Below are 19,029 nucleotides of genomic sequence, written 5' to 3'. Positions count from 1 at the left end.
CTGATGAAGAGTCCCTCCCCATCCTTCCTGTAGGCCCCCTTTAGGGACTGGAAGGGCGCTACAAGGTCTCCTCGGAGCCTTCTCTTCTCCAGGCTGAACAACCCCAACTCTCTCAGCCTGTCCTCATCGATAGGTGCTCCATCCCTCTGATCATCTTCATGGCCCTCTGCTGGACCCATTCCAACAGGTCCATGTCCTTCTTGTGCTGAGGACTCCAGAGCTGGATGCAGTTCTACAGGGTGGGTCTCACCAGAGCAGAGTAGAGGGGCAGAATCCCCTCCCTTGCCCTGCCGGCCACGCTGCTTTTGATGCAGCCCGGGATGTGGCTGGCTTTCTGGGCTGCGAGTGTGCATTGCCTGCTCACGTTGAGCTTCTCGTCCACCAGCACCACTTGTTCTTTATTTTTTAAAAAAACTAAAACTTTTTCAGAGAGAAAACCTTTGTTTTAAAATAAAACATGACAGAGTTTATGGAAGTTATTTTTCAGGATTTTACTGCAAACCAATGGGTTTGGTCACAAAAAAATATGATACATATAACCATGTTAATTATATTACATTACAATGATGGTATACATTACAAGTAAGTCTGTAAGTTTAAATATACATCTAGAGTTACAACTGAATGTACAGACCTTTTTTACAATACATACAATCAGGAATGAAAAACCCCCAAACCCCAAAACCATAAATAATGCCCATTTTACAGATGACATCTTTTAAACTAAAAAAGAAAAAAAAAGAAAAAAGAAAAAAAAAAAGAAACCAACAGCTTTGACCGACTGCAGCTGGGGCATTTTGGTCCATAAAAACCCTTTCTAAAAATAGAAATCTTTTTTCATAGCAGCAATGCTTTCTTCAAGCATTTGGATACAAGTAATTGTGAGCCCATTTCAATAATTTTAGTTGACTGTATAGATTTACAAAAGAAATTTCAAAATTACACTTAATTTATCTTCCAAATATGGAAGAAACAAACAATGCCCCACATTGTGGTATCCTGCAAGTGTCACACTGATGCTTTAAACTACGTCCATCTGTAGTACGCAGACCACACGCATACCATTTGTTCACATAGTAAACCCACATAAATGAACTGAGAAACACACTCTGCAACAGGGAAAGCTTTGGAGCTCACAAGATCTCATCAGAAAAAGGCACATTTCATAAAATCGTTATCACGTTCAGCTAGATCTTCAGGCAAGGCTTTTCGGAGCACGATTTCAAAACAGCTTGTTCTTACTCCTACGATCTGCCGGAGCAGTCTATGGCAGCAGTCACTCTTGTTTTTCTTTCCCAAGGAGACAGCACCACTTTGGGGGAAGAACGAATGGAAATGAAAAGCCTGTAAAGCTCATTTAGAGAGTGATGTGCTCTTCAAAAAAAGCTTCCAGCAAACAGTGTAGTTGAAATTAAGGCTGCAAAGCTGCCATGGTGGAAATGTGCAAATTCTCTTTCAAGATGACTGGTCAACTGGCAGTTCCACCAGAAGGCCAAACAAAAATAAAAATAATAATAGTTATTATTATTAAAAAAGAAAGAAAGAAAAATGTTCACAAGAAAGAGTCCACGGGTGGGGCATACGAGAAGCCCAAAAAAGCCTCAGCAGCTTCTTTGACGCTGGCGGTGATAAGGATGCTGTCCGGGGACTGGCCGATGGAGTTGGGGACTGGCTCATCTGTAAACTCCGGATCAAAGTGTCGCAGGTCACTGGGGCCACTCTGTGGAAAGGGCAGAAAAGGAAAGATGCAACATTTAGACCCAAACGTTTTTGTGAGCGCACAGTGCAATTCAAAATGGGGACAAGCATCCTTCAGTGGAGACTCACAGTGTTATCCCCTCGGGCCCACTGTTTAACAGCCTTTGCCAGTTTTAGTTTGACCTTTTTTTTGTATCTTGCTGCACATTGTCTCACTAAAACCAAGATGATTCAATTTAATATGCTACCATCCAACTAAGCTCATGCAACACAAGCCAAACGCAAACACGCCACTCTGCCATGCAGCCGTTTCCAGGGGAAGACTTTGATCTCTGGGCTAGTTATTAAATTTAGTTTCTAAAATGCTCAGAAAGAAAACAACCTCCACAACCAGATCCCTCTCTTTAGATGTTAGTATCTGACAAGCCAAATATAACTCTGCCCTTGGGAAGCGACTTGCTTTCTACACCTTACCTTCCCCCTTTGGTAAAACAGGGATGCTGGGGATTATTTTAAAATAGCCATGCAAATTAAGCATGTGAGAGGCCAAAAAAAAAAGCTAAATTTAGATTGTCTATCAGCAAAAAGTCAGCTACCTCCCATTTTTAACCTTGCGTGGACAGCCCCAGTGGAAGGGAAAGCTGTGCTCCCCAAGCACAGCCATCCAGCCAATTCCCCCCGGCTCCTGGGCACCCCACAAAGACAAGGGGGGAAAAGACACTCTCTGTACGTTCTATAATTAGAAACGATACGTACCACATTTGGGTTAAAAGGGGGTGTAATCTTCTTGTTAATGAGATCATCCCAGTTAATTGGGGAGAAGAAGATGTGATTCTTAATCTCCATCTGTTACAGAGAGAAAAATAGATTAATTCAGACCCAAGCTAATGTAATCAGTATGGCCTAGTCATCCCCCTGCGCTGCCTACAGGCACCTGGCATTTTGCACTTACAAAGTCCTCCTTGGCGCCAAGCCTCTTTGTCCTATCCTTCTGCAAGAGGCCTTCCAGGAGATGTCTAGCCGAGTTGGTAATATTTGGCTTCAGCTGCAAGGGTTTGTTCAAGATGTTGTCGTACATTTCTGCCGTGTTCCTGCTGTAAAAGGGTGGCTGTGGAAATGGCAAAGGAGAGACCCGGGTTAATGAGGCTGACAAGCGGGCATGCAGTTTCTCGCAGGGAAAGGATGAGTAAGCTGGTTTGATCTGCCACGAAGGATTCGTGCTTACCAGGCCATAAAGCATCTCATACAGGACTGCTCCAAGGCACCACCAGTCCACAGTCCGGTCATAGGGCTGCTTATGAAGAACTTCAGGAGCAAGATACTGTGTAAGAGAAGGAAGAGAGCTGCGTTAGCCACAGGGATCTCTATAATTAGGAAAGCCTCCCCATTCTTGAATGAAAGCAGCTTACTGAATCCCAGCAATACCTAAGCTACCGGAAAGCTGCAAGCTCTTTATAAACAGGGAGACAGCCTGAGAGCTGTTCTCTCCTGCTCAATAAGCTCTACGTGTCCTACACGTCCTCACTGGCAGCCTGTAATACAAGACCCGTCATACCCCCTGCTTGTCTAACCAGCTGTAAATATACATGGGAGATGTCAGTTTTCCATGACAAGGACAGCACTTGCTGCCGCTCTGAGTGGCGGGCTGAGGGCTGGCCTTACCTCTGGTGTGCCGCAGAAGGTGGAGGTCGTGCCGTTGTGCTCGATGTTTTCTTTGCAGAGTCCAAAGTCAGTCAAGACAATGTGCCCCTGTGAGTCGAGCAGGATATTCTCCGGCTTCAAGTCGCTGTAGGAAGAGATGAAAAAGGACAAGCGTTCGTTAGAGGAGCTACAGTGAGAATATTTCAGGTGCAGTTGTTTACAGAGCTTTACTAAGTCACGAAAAAATATTAAAGGCAATTCTGAGCTCATATTGAGATCAACTTTTCAATGCTTATTCAACAAAGCAGGTGGGTTTTTTTCAGTCTGACAAACCGAGCAAGGCTGCTTACCGATAAACAATGTTCAGGGAGTGCAGGTAGCCCAGTGCACTGGCAATTTCAGCAGCGTAAAATCGGGCTCTCGGCTCCAGGAAGCAACGCTCCCTCTGGAGATGGTAGAACAACTACAGGAGACAGAGAGAGAACAAAGTTGTGTAGACGGCGCCAAAGCCTGTTAACAATGCACTTAATTAGACTCAACATATATAGCGAGGGAGAACAATAGCAGGAAATGGCCTAACGATCCTTTGGTAGTTCAAAACTTGGCAGGCTGGAAACATTCAGTCTCGTAACTTTTCCCCCATGACTCTTCCCCTTGCAACTCTTTTTTATTTAAAAGGAAGGGTGAAAAAGGTCTACCCTACCACTGAGCACATGATAGGAAATACTATTTCAGGTTCTTACTGCTTACCTCTCCACCATTGATGTAGTCTAGGACAAAATACAATTTGTCTGCAGTTTGGAAGGAAAAGTGAAGCCCGACCAGGAAGGGGTGTTTCACATTTTTCAGCAGGACATTGCGCTCTGACATAATGTGCTTCTCCTGAAAACATAAGAAATCATCCATGTTTAGTACACTTGCTTAGTAATAGCAGTAAAAATATCTTTGATGGACATTGCAGTGGTATCATGAAGAAGCAGCTTACCTCCTTCTTCTTCAGGATTGCTTTTTTCTGCAAGACCTTAACAGCGTAGAACTGCTCTTCTGCCTTATGCCGTGCAAGGAGAACCTGAAAGAGGATAAAATCCCAGAACTGAGCAATACTGAAATACAGAACAACTTGAAAACACAACTGGAAACAAGCCCCTATGTTAACTGCTGAGCACTGCTGCATCCCTCTGGTTCAATGTGCAAGCCCTTTGCTGGAAATGCCTAGCGCTATTACCACTCTGGTATATTAATCTAGCCCAAAGTTTTTACATCTATTTTCTTTGCCTTCCAAAAGCCAAGTACATATTCTTCCCAGCACCAGTGCATCTCATTCCCTGGCTCTTTTACGGCTCTTTCAGGTGCTGCACCCTACTCCTTCTCCCTGAAGCTACAGAGGACGCCAGGCACTGGGCAGCAGAACATGCTTGGGGTCTGGTTTAAATGGCCATCATTTACCGAAGCCAATACAAACCTGATCCTTAGGCATTACATACAAGAGTTGAAGAGTAAATAAATTACAACCAAAAAAAAAAAAAGTTAAGCTTACCTTCCCAAAACTGCCTTTCCCAATCACTTTTAAGAAATGAAAGTCTGATGGTTTGGCATGTGGGTTGGATGATGGACCAAGATTGATCTGCTGTGAAGGACTGGGCTAGAAAAACAGACAGACAGAAACCACATTTATTAAAACAGTTTGGTAGTGACAGTCTCCACAATATCTTTTTAAAAGTACAAATGAAGTGACCTTGAAAATGAAGATTAGGACTCTTCTTACCACTAAAAATTTAATTAAACCTCTACCAGATATCTTAAGCTATTAGGTACTGCCTAAGAAAAGTAAAATAGCCGTAGCTTACTTAAAAGTTCTTGCTGAGGTCTTAGTCATATTCCATAATGAAGTAACAACTAATCAAGTTCTTTTTTTTTAATTTATTCTCTATGTTGGGAAAAGACAAAGTTTCAATTACTCTTTTTCCCAATTACATCAGCGTGCTATGAGCTGAACTAAAAAAATACTCATGATGCTAATTTTGCTACACTTCTATTACTGGCTGATTTGATGTTCTAAAAATGCTTCACTGAGTAAAATCTACTTACCGGAGGAGAAGGATTAGCATTCATAAGTTCAGGCTCTTGAGGCTGGGAGATTTTCAAGATAGATTGAACTTCTGGGCTGCAAGGATAAGAGCATGCACGATTAGAAGAGTTACCAGAAGCATCAGGCAGATCTTTCCGCCAGAGGGCATGCATGTATCACGTAAAAAGAGTTTTGGTTTGGGCTATTACAGAAAGCAACTGAAACAATCTATTCGACTAAAGGAGTAAAATTAATCTAGAGAAAGTAAATTTCATCATACAGAGAAATATATTTATACTGTAAGTACAGTTCAAAATAGGGACGGGTCACTAGAAATCCCATCCGACTTAGTTCTCCCAAACCCAGCTTACAAAGATTGTTGCCAAGTGAGTAACACCTCAAGATCAATTAACTCTTCCGTAACAGTCATGCCAGAGGCATTACAGTAAACAAACGTATTTTTTTTTACTAGATGTTGCAATACGTAGTGATATTTGTGACTGAAATTCGACCAAATTTTCTGATACTTACTGCTTGCATGCATAGGAGTTGGTGGCTATCTTCTGAATGAAGTCGTTTAGTCCCATTCTTCTCTGCTTCATGAAGGCTATGAAGTAAAAGGACAAGGAAAAGAAAAATAAAATCGTTAAGCCATCCTGCCAGAAAAAAATCACAGCCTTCCCCCTGAGCATCCTCGAAGAAGCCCCCCGCCGCTCACCGATGAGGATGGCCACCATCCCCCTCATCTTCGAGTAAGTCAAAGTAGGACCAGACGCCTCGGCTGCTTTCACGGTCATTTTGGAGCGAATTGGGGGGGGCAACGATAAATAACGACCGTACGATACCACCGGCTCCCAGCACCGCACTGCCTCGGCGAGACAACCGACAGCGCTTAAGTGGCGACGGTGATGGGCGGGACTGGGGGGGGGAGGGCGGGGCGGCGACGCTCGTCCCGTCGTCCCCCCCCCACCCCGCCCTCGACGGCGGCCGCTGGCGTCACCGCCACTGCCCTACCATAGGCGCACCCCCTGGGGAGCTCCCCCCCCAGCATCCCCACCGTGCAGAGCATCCACGACCAAATGCATCAAATCCCCTTTTTTTTCTTGGCACAGCGGCCCCGTCTCTCTCTGCTCTTCCCCCCTCCCCCGCTTCTCTTCCAGGCCCTTCTTTTAATATCAAGTCGAAATCTTGCTCTGTCCTGGACGAGCAGCTCTTTCCTAAAGCGTGTCCCGCCGTCGTGTCCCCCCCGCGACGCCGCAGCCCGTGTCCGCTCCCGGACCCCGCCGCCGTCCCGCCGCCCCGGGTGCGCGGCGATAAGAGGACGCGGTGACTCAGGAAAACAAGATTTCCTGCCCGGTTTTCAATAAAACAAACAAAACGTCTCTTCTCTGCACTGCCCTGATCCCGGCTGGGACGCTACTGAAAGGGAAAAGGGAAAAAAAACCCAACAAACAAAAAAAACCCCACCCAAATCCCTAGATTATTTTTTTTTAATAAAAAGGGAAATAAGGAAAAAATAAATCCCAGTCCCCTGAACCTGGGAGGAGAGCGCAAAGATCTGCTTCTAGAAAAGGCGGGGAGATGACCGAGAACTGGACAAGTGCAGCAAGGGAAGGAAAAAAAAAAAAAAATCATCCCCGGTCCGCAGTTTTTGTTTCCACTGTACACGGTCATTTGGGAACACCGTGTACCCGGGACTTAATTGCTCACTCGCTTCCTTGCGGGCGCACCGGGGCGCGAAAGGAGCGCTGGTGCATGCACCAAGCACAGGGTGCAGCGATGCTGCCCCGGGGACCCCCGCCCGGGGCTGGGGGGGGGAGGGGGGCTCAAGCAGGCACAGCGAAGCGTATCACGGCCTCCCTCCCCCTCATCCTCCCCTTGCAGCCCTCGCAGGAGGCCGGCGCGTCCGGGGGGGTGCCGGGCTCCTGTGCGCTACAGGCGGGTGGAACTTTCCACCCGACGGGACGTTAATTCATGCGCGTATTTCGCCTCGCTGCCTGAGCGAAAGGCGCTGGGCTGCAGCCAGCGGCTCCAGCTGCAACCTGCCCCCGTCCTCCCCCCGCCCGGAGCCCTTCCCCCCCCCCCCCCCTTCTTTTTTTTTTTCTCTCTACACCCGCTGCTGCTGCCGCCCCCCCCCGCCAACCACAGCCGGCCGCTGGGCGGCAGCCCTTGGAAGCTGTCGGCGTCGCCTGCCTCGGAGGGGGGGTGGGGGGCGGTGATGGCAAACACCTCGGCACAGCAGCCGTCAAAGGCTGCATCTCAGCCTGAGCAGCAAGACGGATGGAGCAGAGAAATAACCCCCCCGGAGGTGGGCACAGGTCTTAAAATGCTCTGCAAAGGCCTGAGCAAAGCGGGATGCTTGCCGGCACCGCTGGTCTCTGCACCGGGCCGCCAGTATCCTTACCGGGGGGGGGGGGGGAGCCTTACCCGGCCCCGCCGCCGCGGTGCGGGGGAGTGCGAGGGAGCCGGCGCCAGGGAAGGAAGGGGCGACGGGAGAAGCAAGGAAAAGCCGGCTGCGGCTGGCGGGGCTCTAGTTTCTCCCACTTGTTGCTTTCCTCTCACTCTGTTGCAAAAACTGCCACTCTCGTTGATGGAAGCGAAGACCGAAAAAAAAAAAAAAGCCCCAAACCCACAAAAAAATAAACCGAAAACGCCAAAACTTTGATAGATTGCCACAGGAGCGGCCAGTTTCCTCTGCCCCCTCCGGACTGCTTTCAGAGGGCTGCTGCTAAAAACTACTCGAGACCCGCAGTTTTGAGGGTCACTGGCGTTCCCGTCCCCCGCTCGCTGCTCCCCCGGCATCTCCCTCCGGGCTCTACGACGTGGCGGCGGCGCTACCACCCCGCTGCCCTCCTGCCAGCTGTGCGCAGAGGCCAGCGGCTCCCAGCCCCCAGGCAGGCGCCGGCACAGCCTCCGCCGGCTCTTCTGCACAACCTGCCACGGGCTGCGACCCACTTCCCTCCTCCCCGCTCCGCCGCGGCCCCCCACGCCGCCCTCAAGTGCCCACGGCGCAGCCCCATCGCGGCTCCCCCCCCCCCCCGCTGTCGCCCCTCCGGTCGGTTACACCACTGCCCTAGCCCCCGCTTTGCATCGGTCTTTTTGCAAGGGCTCCTCTGCTCTTTGCCAAGCCACCTGGCCCCTTTCCGTGCCAAACGCTGTCCCGGCTGTACCCCGCACGCACCCCCCTGTATCCCCCGGTGCCCCGGCTGCGCGGTGGCCCCGCTGCTCGGCGGGGTTATTCCCCCCGTGGAGAGCGGTTTTCCTGCCAGGGCAGGGGTGTCCCGCCGGCAGAGAGGTTGAACCCACCTTTCAGCGACGACTTCTCCTCTTTGCCCCTCATCTCGCTCCCCGCCGAGACCCCGGGCGCGGCGCGGCAGCGCTGAGGCTGTGACTGGGCTCCCGGCCGCCGCCGTAATCCCAAATAACTCCCTTTCCTGGCCGGGCGGCCCGGAGGCAGGAGGGAGGCGGCGAGAGCGGCGAGGCCGGCCGCCGCTCCCGCTGACCCCTTTATGGACGCAATATCGAGGGCGGCTGACATGCAGGAGCGTTATAAAGTTCAGCACGGGCCGCCCCGCACACCCTGCCCCGTTGCAACATCGCCCTCAAAATTACTGTAATCAGCGCGCACACGCACGGGCCGCGGCGGGGAGGGGGGGTGGGGGGAAGGGAGGGGAGGAGGGGGGGGGGGGGCCACTCCGGCCCTAATTGACCTGCCGGCACCGGCTAACCCTGCCCCACGGAAGGAGGCGCTGCCCACGCTCCCCCCACGCCACGGCGCGGGTCCTGTACCCCCACGCCCCTCCCCCCCCCCCCCGCTTCCAAAAAAAGGGCTCCGCGCCAGGAGGGGGAGAGGCGGTGCGGGGGGCTGCGGCTGCCCGCGGGGGGCGGAGGGCTGCGGCTGCCGGCCGGGCTTCCCCGCCGGCCGGATAGCGCCGGGGCGGGACCGGCGCCCCGCTCCGGGCTGGCACCCAGCGCCTTCCGCCGGCAGCTCCCCGGCGGCGCCCCCCCCCCGCCCGCCCGGCTCCGTTCCGCGCCGCCCGGCCCGGCCCGGCCCGGCGCCGCGCACCCCCGGCCGCGCCCCGCCGCGGGAACCCGGTGTCCCTCCGTCCGGTACCCACCTGCCGGCTACCGCGTCCGGCAGGGCCCTCGCCCCCTCCCCGTCCTCGTCCTCCGGCCCGGCGGCGGGCGCTTGACAGCACGGACGTTTTTAATGTGGAAGGGAGGAATTCCTCCCAAGGGACGAATTTTTATTATTTATACTTCACGCGGCGCTTCAGAGTCATGAACTGGGTTCTCAGAAGCCCGGGGTTCGGCTTAAAAGCCTGAGTGTCCTTGGGTTGTGTTTTAGAACTTTCCTCTCCAAGGATAGCAGCGAACACCTTAGCAGTTAGAAACAGGCAAGAGAACACAAGCAAGGAAAAGGTACCCAAAGATCCCCGTATTCGAAAGCTGACTCTGACAGAAAAGCATCAGATATTGTGAAAATCTCAATCAATTGCAAGCGTTTGCGTCAATAATTTGTATAGTCGGTGGGTTAGGAGTGCACAGCTAGAAAGTAGATACAAGAGAAGAATAAAAAAACCCACTCGTGTTACTTTTCTCCCTCAGGCTAAAATTTTGGCAAATTTTCCTGAACTTCTAAATTAACAATTTTTCAAAGCAAAATGAATGAAAATAAAGTCGAAGTTGGGCATTGAAAATACAAAGGAAAGGGAGACTCTACACAAGGAATATTAAAAGTTATAGAACTCCTTGCCCCAGGTTGTGTGCACACCAAAAGTATGGGTGGGTTCAAGACTGGCTGGGCAAATCAATAGGAAAAAGAAAAAAAAGATTTGACCACAAAGGTGGTGTGTCTGACCTGGAATGTTCCTGGACCACCAAATCCTGTGAGTCAGGGCTGTTTTGGGGGCATATCACCAAGTGGTTGCGTGTTCTTGCCCTCTGCCTTACCAGTGCACTGTTAGCTGGTGCTGGTAACCCAGACTGACCTACGTGGACCTTGGGCCCATACCTTCAGTCTGATAGTCTTATATTGCACTTCTGAGTGGCATGCTACCGCTTTTTGGTCACAGAGTTTAACCAACTCACAAAATCACAGGAACTGCAGCTTACTGGCAAGAAGAAAGAGAACTGATTTGATTTGTAACCTGATGTAAAGCGTTTGACTCTGCCAAATAACTGCATTCCATGTAAAAGTAGCACTAGGTAAACAGATGGTCATTAAACTCTTCACCATGCCAGCATCCAAACCAGGGCCGTGCTGCCGGGCTGCGAGAGATACAGAAAGACACAGACTCTGCTGGAACAGTGGGCAACCTAGGCATAAGGGCAGAGCAGGCATGACATGCTGGCTTACCCAAATGGGTAACACCAAGGTCCTGCTGACACAGAGACTGGGACGTGCCCAACATAAAGCCAGGAGGGATGTCTTTCCATTTATCTTAAAGAATGAAGACACGCACATCACTGCTGTTGGCCTGCGTTGGCCAATGCACTTCAAAGCACCTTCAGCAGTAGCTGGACAGTGGAAATTCGTCTCCCTAGAGGAGTCTTGCTGTTTGGAGGGTTTCTTCATCTGCGGTGTATGGATAGATGTTAGTCTTGCCTGAAGGTTATTTATGAGGCACACAGAAACTTTTCCCTCTTGCCCTTCAGGAAGGTCAGAGGCTTCAGCAGCCCACATGGTAACTGGAATTTGTGAGCTCTCTTCCTCTGATTCTGTCCTGGTCCTCATTGTCCTCTGCGGAGGATGATTTATGAATGTAATTCAGTGCCTCCATCCTTCAGGAATTAGATTCACTGATAGCTTCTGAACTTCGGTTTGGCAATGAATTCAGTGCTGAATGGATGAATTCCTGCTTGCTGAATCTTGCTGAATCAAGACCTTAGGATGCAGCAGGTTGAACTGTTCCTAAAATTACTTGGCTGAGTCCGGAAGGAAGCTTCCACAAATTCTGCAAATATTTTCAGCAGTATTTGGCTTTGGGTTAATTAAACAAAGATGGAGTTCAAGCCTTGGACTGCAGGAATGACATAGCCCCCAAATGCAAAAGGCGATGGCACTCCTAACAGCATCTGTCTTCTGAAGCAAAATCTCAAAAAAAAGCTTTTATTTTCCTCCTTTAAATCCCCAACAAACAAGTTCTTGTTTCTGACCTTGTAATTAAGTTTTGTGTGCAACAGCCAAAACTTTCAGTCAAGACCTTCAGGCTGCCCCCACAAATGATGTCTACAAGTGGCAGCAAATAGATAAGGAACTGAATAACAGCTTTAATAACAACTCCAACAGAGATTTTAAATCAGGAGCTTTCTAATGTTGTCAACAGGTCTGCTAGACATTGTTCTGACAGGAGGTTTATTGACTGAAGCCCCTATTGATCTGGAAACATCTAATTGATTTCAGTGTCATATTTTGCCAAACACAAATTTGTAACATCTTTTATTTCCCTTTTCTGATGCTTACGGAGCAGGTTTACTGCATTGTCAATAAGAGGCTTTAGTGCCAAGGGATTACGCTCACAGGATCACAGAGTGATGCAGGGCTGCACTGAGAAAAAAGTAATTCCTGTCCTTGTAGAAAGCAGTGGAAAATTACAGCATCCTTTAGATGTACTGACCTCTAGTTAAAACAGCTGATAAATGATGCCCTGAACTTCCATTATAATTCCAGCACACTGGTTCGAGTCAAACGGACTTGTTGTCACTTTATGAGCAAATGTTGCAGGTAGTTCAGCTTGAAGCAGTCAGAGAGCAGAAGCAGCACATTTTATGCCTTCCTCGGAGTGCGTGTGTCCCTCCCCATTAGTGTAAGTCCTTGCAACTCTAGCTTAGAGTCCTCATAAAACTAGGTTGAATTCGTTATTGTTGTTATGAACTCAAAATAATGTGCTGTGACTGCACAGAGTTTGGTCTTCTCAGAACTGAATACTGTTAGTATGGTGAAGGAGGTGAAAGCACAAGAGGCAAAAGTGGTAAAAAAAGGCTCATGAGAAAAATAAAGATTCTTAGTGATGCCATGAATTTGGTCTGCTGGTCTCCTTTGGTCACAAGGCAGCCTAATGTGAGGAGCGAGTACGTGCTGTGGAATGAACAGTGTAAGCAGACACTGTCTGCTGTCTCTGGCGCTCAGATTTTCCTTCCAAAACTTTACCTTTTGAAGGATAATAGCAGAAATGGATTTAGGCATTTTCTATCAAGGATACAACTTGAACAAGTTTCCCTGTGCTTCTCGTGAACAAGTTTCCCTGTGCTCTCGCTTGAACGGATGTGCTAAAATACAAATGATAGCTGATCTAACCTAGCTATCAGGTCATTCCCTTGTCTCTTCATCTAGTGTTCCACGAGGTGTTTGCTACCATGATATCTCAATGCCTTTTATGTGCATACAAAACCCCCATCATCACCATTGTAGTTCATTATCTTAAAAGAAAGATCTCTTTAAGCCTGTAAGCCCTCCAGCAATCTTGGGGTTAAGGCACCAAATACTGTAAATAGTGAGCAAATTAGTCAAAGAGAGGAATTTTTGCTCGAGAGAGGTTCAGCTGGCTGCTAACTCAAAACAGCAACTTGGATTCTCGGAGATGAATTGGATCTCAAAACAGAGGCCTGCTAAAGGGAGGCTCACACTCGCAGGTCTTAACGCTTTTCCTCTTGGTGACACCACCACGTCTCTTGCCATTATGTCGACTGCTTTAATATTCCGTGTTATTTCTAGGAGATTTTCTTTCAGAAAGTGTAAGAGGCTTCTTGGGCAGAAGAATGCACAGCATACACTCTAAACAGAGCTCTCTCTCTAGTGATCTATAATTTTAGGACGTATTTGCCACAGTTATCTGGGTCCATTGCTTTCAATATTTACCTTTCTTAAGTTTGGCATTTGAGTTAGGCATATAGTCACCAAAAGTACCCTCTTTGGTCAGAAGAGACAAATAAGCACCCTGGAGGTAACTCAGTGAATCTGTCACCTGAATCAGGCAGTATCTAATGTTTCGTTGAAGGAATTTGGGCCTGAAACCTACAGATAGGTAGAGGCTTTTTTGAATTGCAGGTAATTTTTTTCTTATTTCTGAAGCTTCGCGTTTAAAACATGTGGAATTACTTTAGAGGATCATATTGTCAACGTACCCTGAGAGAGCTGGTCATTATTTTCCTGAAAGATATATATTTATATAAAAAGACAAAATCTTAGGGAAAGAGATTCCTGGCTTGGTTCAGTCCAGTCTAGCTATGGACCAGGAAGAAGACTTGTAACATAGATGTAATGTTCCATAGTGCTCGTCAAGGATGGATTATGCATCTTGGCTTCCAGCTAGTAGCCCTGCATGGTTCTGTATTGCGCTGGATAGGCAAGACGTACCAGCTTTCTTGAAATTACTTGGTGTTATCTTGCCTTGCACTGTGCCCAATATCATCCCAGAGAGATATGAAGTATTAGTTTTATTTTATAAAAGTGGGAATTAAACCACAGGGTAGACAATGTGTCTCATCCGAGGGAAGTCTGTGGCAGAACCAAAAATTAAATGCAAAGTTAACTTTCACCCATTCTAATAACTAGATTAAGATTACTGTGCAGCAATATATATTCCATATCTGCCAACCTCATTCATGTAATTACATGCATTGTAAACAGACAACTTAGGATGGCAAGAGCCAGAGCAAGCACTGCAGGCATCTACTGTACCTTGGTGGAATCCTACGTAAGTAGCTGATATTACTATAGCCCTGGTTCCTTTCCCAGCAGGAGCTACCAATCACAGTGAAAAATGGGGGACTTGGAAACACTGACATCTAAGAGATTTTCTTGTGATTCAAAAAAGGACGTGAATCCAGATTTGTGGGAAAGGGAAGGAAGTGTAACTGTATGCCCATTGAACTGGCAACTGGGTAGCATCACCTGCCACCATCCAACATGTCAGAAATGTCAGGAAAGTGCTTTTCCCACAGCACACGATCACCACAAAGAATATTACTGTAAGACAAAAAAACGTCCCACAGCTGTTTCACAGGCAGACACAGAAAGAAAAAGCCACGAACATCTGCAGTATTAATTTCTTTTTTTCACTTCCAGATGCTATTTTCAAACCTGTTCAGTCTTTCACTGCACTGTGAATCTCTTTGTAGTATTCCAATTAGTCTAAATTTTTTCAACATCTTAAGCCCTAAAGTGAATTGGCAACCTTTGATATGGGTTTCATTTACTTTGATAGAAGCTGCCTTTACTTTTTTTTTTTTTTTGTCAATGGTTTATGTGATTCCACAAAGAGGAGCTTAACTTCAGGCAGCCAAGCTCAAATGTTCTGGCCATAGGTTTACTAGACTTTATGACCAAAAGGAGCTGCTTGAACATTGAGCCTGTCTGTCTGCGTAACACTGACTTGCATTTGCTGCTACGTATATCAGGCCCAACAACTTTACCTCTGAGGTTTCTTGTCTCTTCCTCTTAACTCGAGCTTGACTATCTCTAAATTTTCATCCACTTCAAGGATAAGCATCAGGAGGTTTTGACAAGCACAGACACCCACCCGTGCATAATCACGCAACAGGCCACAGGCTGTGAGTATGGGACCTTTCCAGCCTTCAGCAAGGGCTTCCTCGCCCCAGTGCGCCTGCAGCTACTCATCAGCACCCACATGGTGGGTGTTACCAACCCTTGGATCAGCTGGCAGATCTCCAGGTGGGAGCTCCCACTAACTGGCATGAGTCACCCAGGTGATGAGCACCTGGGAACAGCCTCTTCAGCTGGCAGGGTCGAAGCCGGAGGCAGATATGTATCCCAGCCTGCTTAGTCAGTGTGCAAGGCAAACAGTAAGCCTAATACCACTGATCTTACACGCATTGGCTGCATTGTCGTTTTAACCTCGTAAAAAATAGGATACAGACTTGAAAGGGTGCCATGCTCCAAGTAGTTGCTGATACTTCTGTAATGCTTCCCATCAGAACCTTTTAACACTTCACTTTTTTTCAGAAAATATTTGCATACCGGAATGGGGAAGAGCAGGTCCAGCATATTGGATTACTGGCAAATGCAGTGTTACTGGTACGTAACTCTCAGCGTGACACTAATCTCTGTACCTGCAGTGAGATGAACACACCACCTCTCCGCTCTGCCTAGCTAAATAACATGCATTGATCTTTCACACAAGACAGGTTGAATAATGCTGTAGAATATTCTCTTCAGGGAAAAAAAAACCCCAACCAACCAAACAAAAAACACCAAAAACAAAAAAACAGGAGAAAGAGAATCAGCCTTCTCCATGTATTTTTAATAGCTCATTAGAAAAATTAACTCACGGGACTCTGGCATGTTGCAAACACGTCTCAGCCTGCTGCAATATAGGAAACATTACTAAGCAGTTTGTATTTTGTTGACAGTGGAGTTCTTTAGAAATGCAGATAAAGTTCCAGGTGAAGAAATTGAAGCATAGAGAGGTTAAGCAAAGTACTGTCCAGGGAGACAGAGGATTGAAAACAAGACTTCTGGCCTTTGGTGTTTTATCACTTGTGTAGACAGATGAATCACTGAGGGCGAATATAGAGTTTAAATACAGAAAGGTTACGCACAATGTAGCTGCCAATGGCAGCTTTAGTCTCTTGCAAAGCATAGCACCGAGGACTTCTCTACAGTTACTAGTGTTACTAGTGCTGTCATTCATTATTTTCACTAAGTGACGATTTTCACTTTTGCATGTTTTTATCCAGAGATCTTTAAGCCCTCACATGGGTAAATATTAACCGTGACATTTTAAAGAATGAAGAGATGGGGAAGTTGGATGACTTGGGTCATTGTCATATGATGAGCCTGAAATAGAATAAGCATTTTGTAGGGCTTGTGACTTTCAATCCCATGCTCAACTCGTCGGACATAGAGCCCACCACCTACATGGCAAAACTTGACAACAGTTTTGCTCATTTAGTGACTGACCTGGTTTGACTGACTCAAAACAGTGGCTGAAATCACAGCTATTGGACTCTGAATCAAAATCAAATGCTGTTTTCTCCCAGTTTCCATGAGGTTTGCAGGTACTGCTCAAGTTTTGACCCATTCCGCAATTTTGACATTCTTAGTGCTTTTTTACAGAAATGACATATAGGCAGACAAGGAGCAGAGAAAGGAAGGGTATTTCTCAGAAAGGAAGAAAAATCCGTTTGTGCCAGTGTTTGAGATATGAAAGTATAAAATATGTGATGAGATGCATATGCCAGATTCAGCAGAGTGGTAACTCTCTGTATCTGCATAATCCTTTTTTGATTTTACTGTACCTGCTACAAAATGGATAGTACATAGTAGTAAAGTATGCCCAGCTTTGTCTGGAGATAGGGCTCAAGCGTTTTTTACAGTCCCTGTTTTTCTCCTCTTTAGTATTATGTATATATATATTTATCATTGTGATCGTGTTTTTCATTTAATATATATTTATTCTAGCTTTTTTAACTTTTCTAATTTGAACAGCATACACAGAACTTATAAGTCTTTCATCTAGTCTCAGGTCACACTGATGAAAGATCCGTAATCACTTAAGCCACAGAGCATTCACCCTCGTTTTTTTCAAGTATATTTGTCTTTAGGTGCTGCAACCACAACTAGTAAACTTCCAAGTCACTTTGGCTCTGTGAGCTGAGTCATAGAATAATATGAAAGGACTTCTATTCGTGCATTTGTGCTCACTGGAACATACTTATATGTACAGTAATGACTAATGAACTAGTGAACACATTTCTTAAAGGCAGCTTAATAGGAAAATGTGATTTGTTCTTGGGGGGGGAGAAGGCTGTTATGATGTTAGAAACTGTGAGAACCAACATTAATTCAGTAATATAATGAGTGTTTTTTCTTTATATACACATTTTTATTCTCAGATGTGGTGTTTTTCAATATAAGAGAATATTATGAGCCTGAGACATTAGGTCCCACTTTGTTGTATAACCCTATTTGTGGCTGCCAGGATAAGAAATAAACTTCTTTGAGTGTTTCTGAGTATCTTTTGCCTTCCCTTTTAACAGTGTCTCTCAAATCCTGTGAATTCAGGGATTGCTTAGATTTTTGGAAAACTATCCGTGGACCACCTTGTATGATACAGCTATAAGGTTTTAATTAATAAACAATCATAACGAAGTTAAGCTTTGAGTGTTCACTCTTTTGCCTTTTTCAAGAATGTTTTGATAGTATTATTGCTTTTATTTCTGTGTTTCATTTGCTTGACTGATTACTTAGAAAAAAAATTTTTTCAGGTCACCATCTGAGGTTTAATGACTATGAGTACTGCAGAGGCCACAGGTAGAGATACACCTCTGCACGGTGTCTAACACTGACTGTTACGGGAGATGTGGTCCTGGGCCAAGTGGACTTTTGGTTGGACCAAAGTGGCAATCCAAATGCTCTTAAAGCAATTTAAGAATGCTAAACTGATTAAAAACTGTTTGATCGATATCTTTACAGCTATTGACATGTAAAAGGTTCTCTTTCATCACTCATCATTTTCCCAGAAGATCTTTAAATAGATTTCCAAATCACATTTTACTTCAAATTGGCTCCGCAGGAAGACCAGGCTTCCAGGCTGTACGCCCTCAATCATGAGCATGGCTCAGCATCCTGACACTTCTGCGGGGCTGGCTTACAAGAAATGTGGAACTGCTGAGATGCTGAATTCTTTTCACAACACAAAATGTTTAGACTGCTAGGAAAGAAAAAAAAAGAATAAAAGGGAACTGGTGTGGGAGTGCGTGGGGAACTCCATATAGAAAGCGGAAGTATCCTGTGACTGATCAGGAAATGGGTACAAAGCATCTGTTTTGGTAGTATTTTCACTTGTTTTGGGGGCATTTCCATAGAGAACTGGAATCTGGCCCTGCGCGTAGGTATTACTTCACTCCAGAGTGAAAGGCAGGCACTGATTTAGAGTGAAACACAACAGCTGTCAGCATTAGCACATAGCAACACGGCACAACAGCTGAAGGCAGGTCGCGCACAACACAACATCCTGCTGAAACTGCAGAGTGTTGTAGAGCCCTTCTGGGCTGCAGGAATCACAAACAATGCTGTGACTTCTATACAAAGAGAAAACTGTTTTCAAGGCTGTCTTTTCTGACGGGAATTGGTTCTCTTTTGCCTCCAAAAACTCTGGGATACAGTCCCATTTGCACTACAAAAACTCCAGGGAAGTATGCAAGGCAGCAAGGTGAGAACATGATGAAAGGTCTTTCTGATCCTGCCTGGCAAGGCACTTCTTTACCGTGCATAGATTTGACAGGAGAGAAGTTTAGCCCTCATCTTTCCATAAACATTGTCTGGTCTGAAGTACAGTGCCAAGCCCTTGTCAGGGCTCTTCACTCCTTTGGTTTTGTCACATGATTTTTTTATTTTTTCCCCCCAGAAGCTGAGTCCAAAAACATGACTTGTGTGAAGTTCTGCTTATGTACTAGCTCTTGAGCAAGTTGTTGTTAGATCTTTGCAGAGTTGTGGGGAGGGTAGTGTACTTCCCTCAATGCAATGAAGTAATTTTTAGAGGAAGTCCTTGTATGGACAATTTATTCATTGTTTTAGAAGACTTCAAATAGCATTTCCAGGAGGACCAATTCAAATTCCAGATTTGGTTCTACTTATTCAGTCATTCCTCAGTCAG

General features: G+C 46.6%; 1 protein-coding gene across 2 annotated transcripts; it reads right to left on the bottom strand.

Annotated features, from left to right (window-relative positions):
- Positions 1–476: 476 nt before the first annotated feature.
- On the bottom strand, positions 477–9,010 carry SGK1 (serum/glucocorticoid regulated kinase 1). 2 transcript variants are annotated; one of them, XM_054194614.1, is made up of 12 exons: positions 8,714–9,010; positions 5,939–6,014; positions 5,428–5,503; positions 4,877–4,981; positions 4,325–4,408; positions 4,090–4,221; positions 3,690–3,802; positions 3,361–3,484; positions 2,924–3,019; positions 2,651–2,806; positions 2,455–2,544; positions 477–1,720 (listed from the first exon to the last, which is right to left on the bottom strand). In XM_054194614.1, exons 1-12 carry the CDS (start codon positions 8,943–8,945, stop codon positions 1,553–1,555), a joined length of 1,452 nt encoding a protein of 483 aa, XP_054050589.1. In that variant the 5' UTR covers positions 8,946–9,010; the 3' UTR covers positions 477–1,552. The 2 variants fall into 2 exon arrangements, with proteins under 2 accessions (XP_054050589.1, XP_054050590.1); XM_054194615.1 differs by lacking the exon at positions 8,714–9,010 and adding an exon at positions 6,126–6,292.
- Between the last annotated feature and the right edge of the window lie 10,019 nt (positions 9,011–19,029).

This window comes from Rissa tridactyla, chromosome 3, assembly GCF_028500815.1.
Source record: "Rissa tridactyla isolate bRisTri1 chromosome 3, bRisTri1.patW.cur.20221130, whole genome shotgun sequence".
Lineage (NCBI taxonomy): Eukaryota > Metazoa > Chordata > Aves > Charadriiformes > Laridae > Rissa > Rissa tridactyla.
This window is presented reverse-complemented; position numbering and strand designations above follow the sequence as displayed.

Bases quoted from the DNA above. Each gene is read 5' to 3' on its own strand.
- SGK1 (XM_054194614.1), bottom strand. From the start codon at position 8,945: ATGTCAGCCGCCCTCGATATTGCGTCCATAAAGGGGTCAGCGGGAGCG. The intron at 5,504-5,938 runs GTAAGTATCAGA...TTATCCTTGCAG, and splicing joins AACTCCTATGCATGCAAGCA to CCCAGAAGTTCAATCTATCT. The intron at 3,803-4,089 runs GTAAGCAGTAAG...TGTCTCCTGTAG, and splicing joins ACTACATCAATGGTGGAGAG to TTGTTCTACCATCTCCAGAG.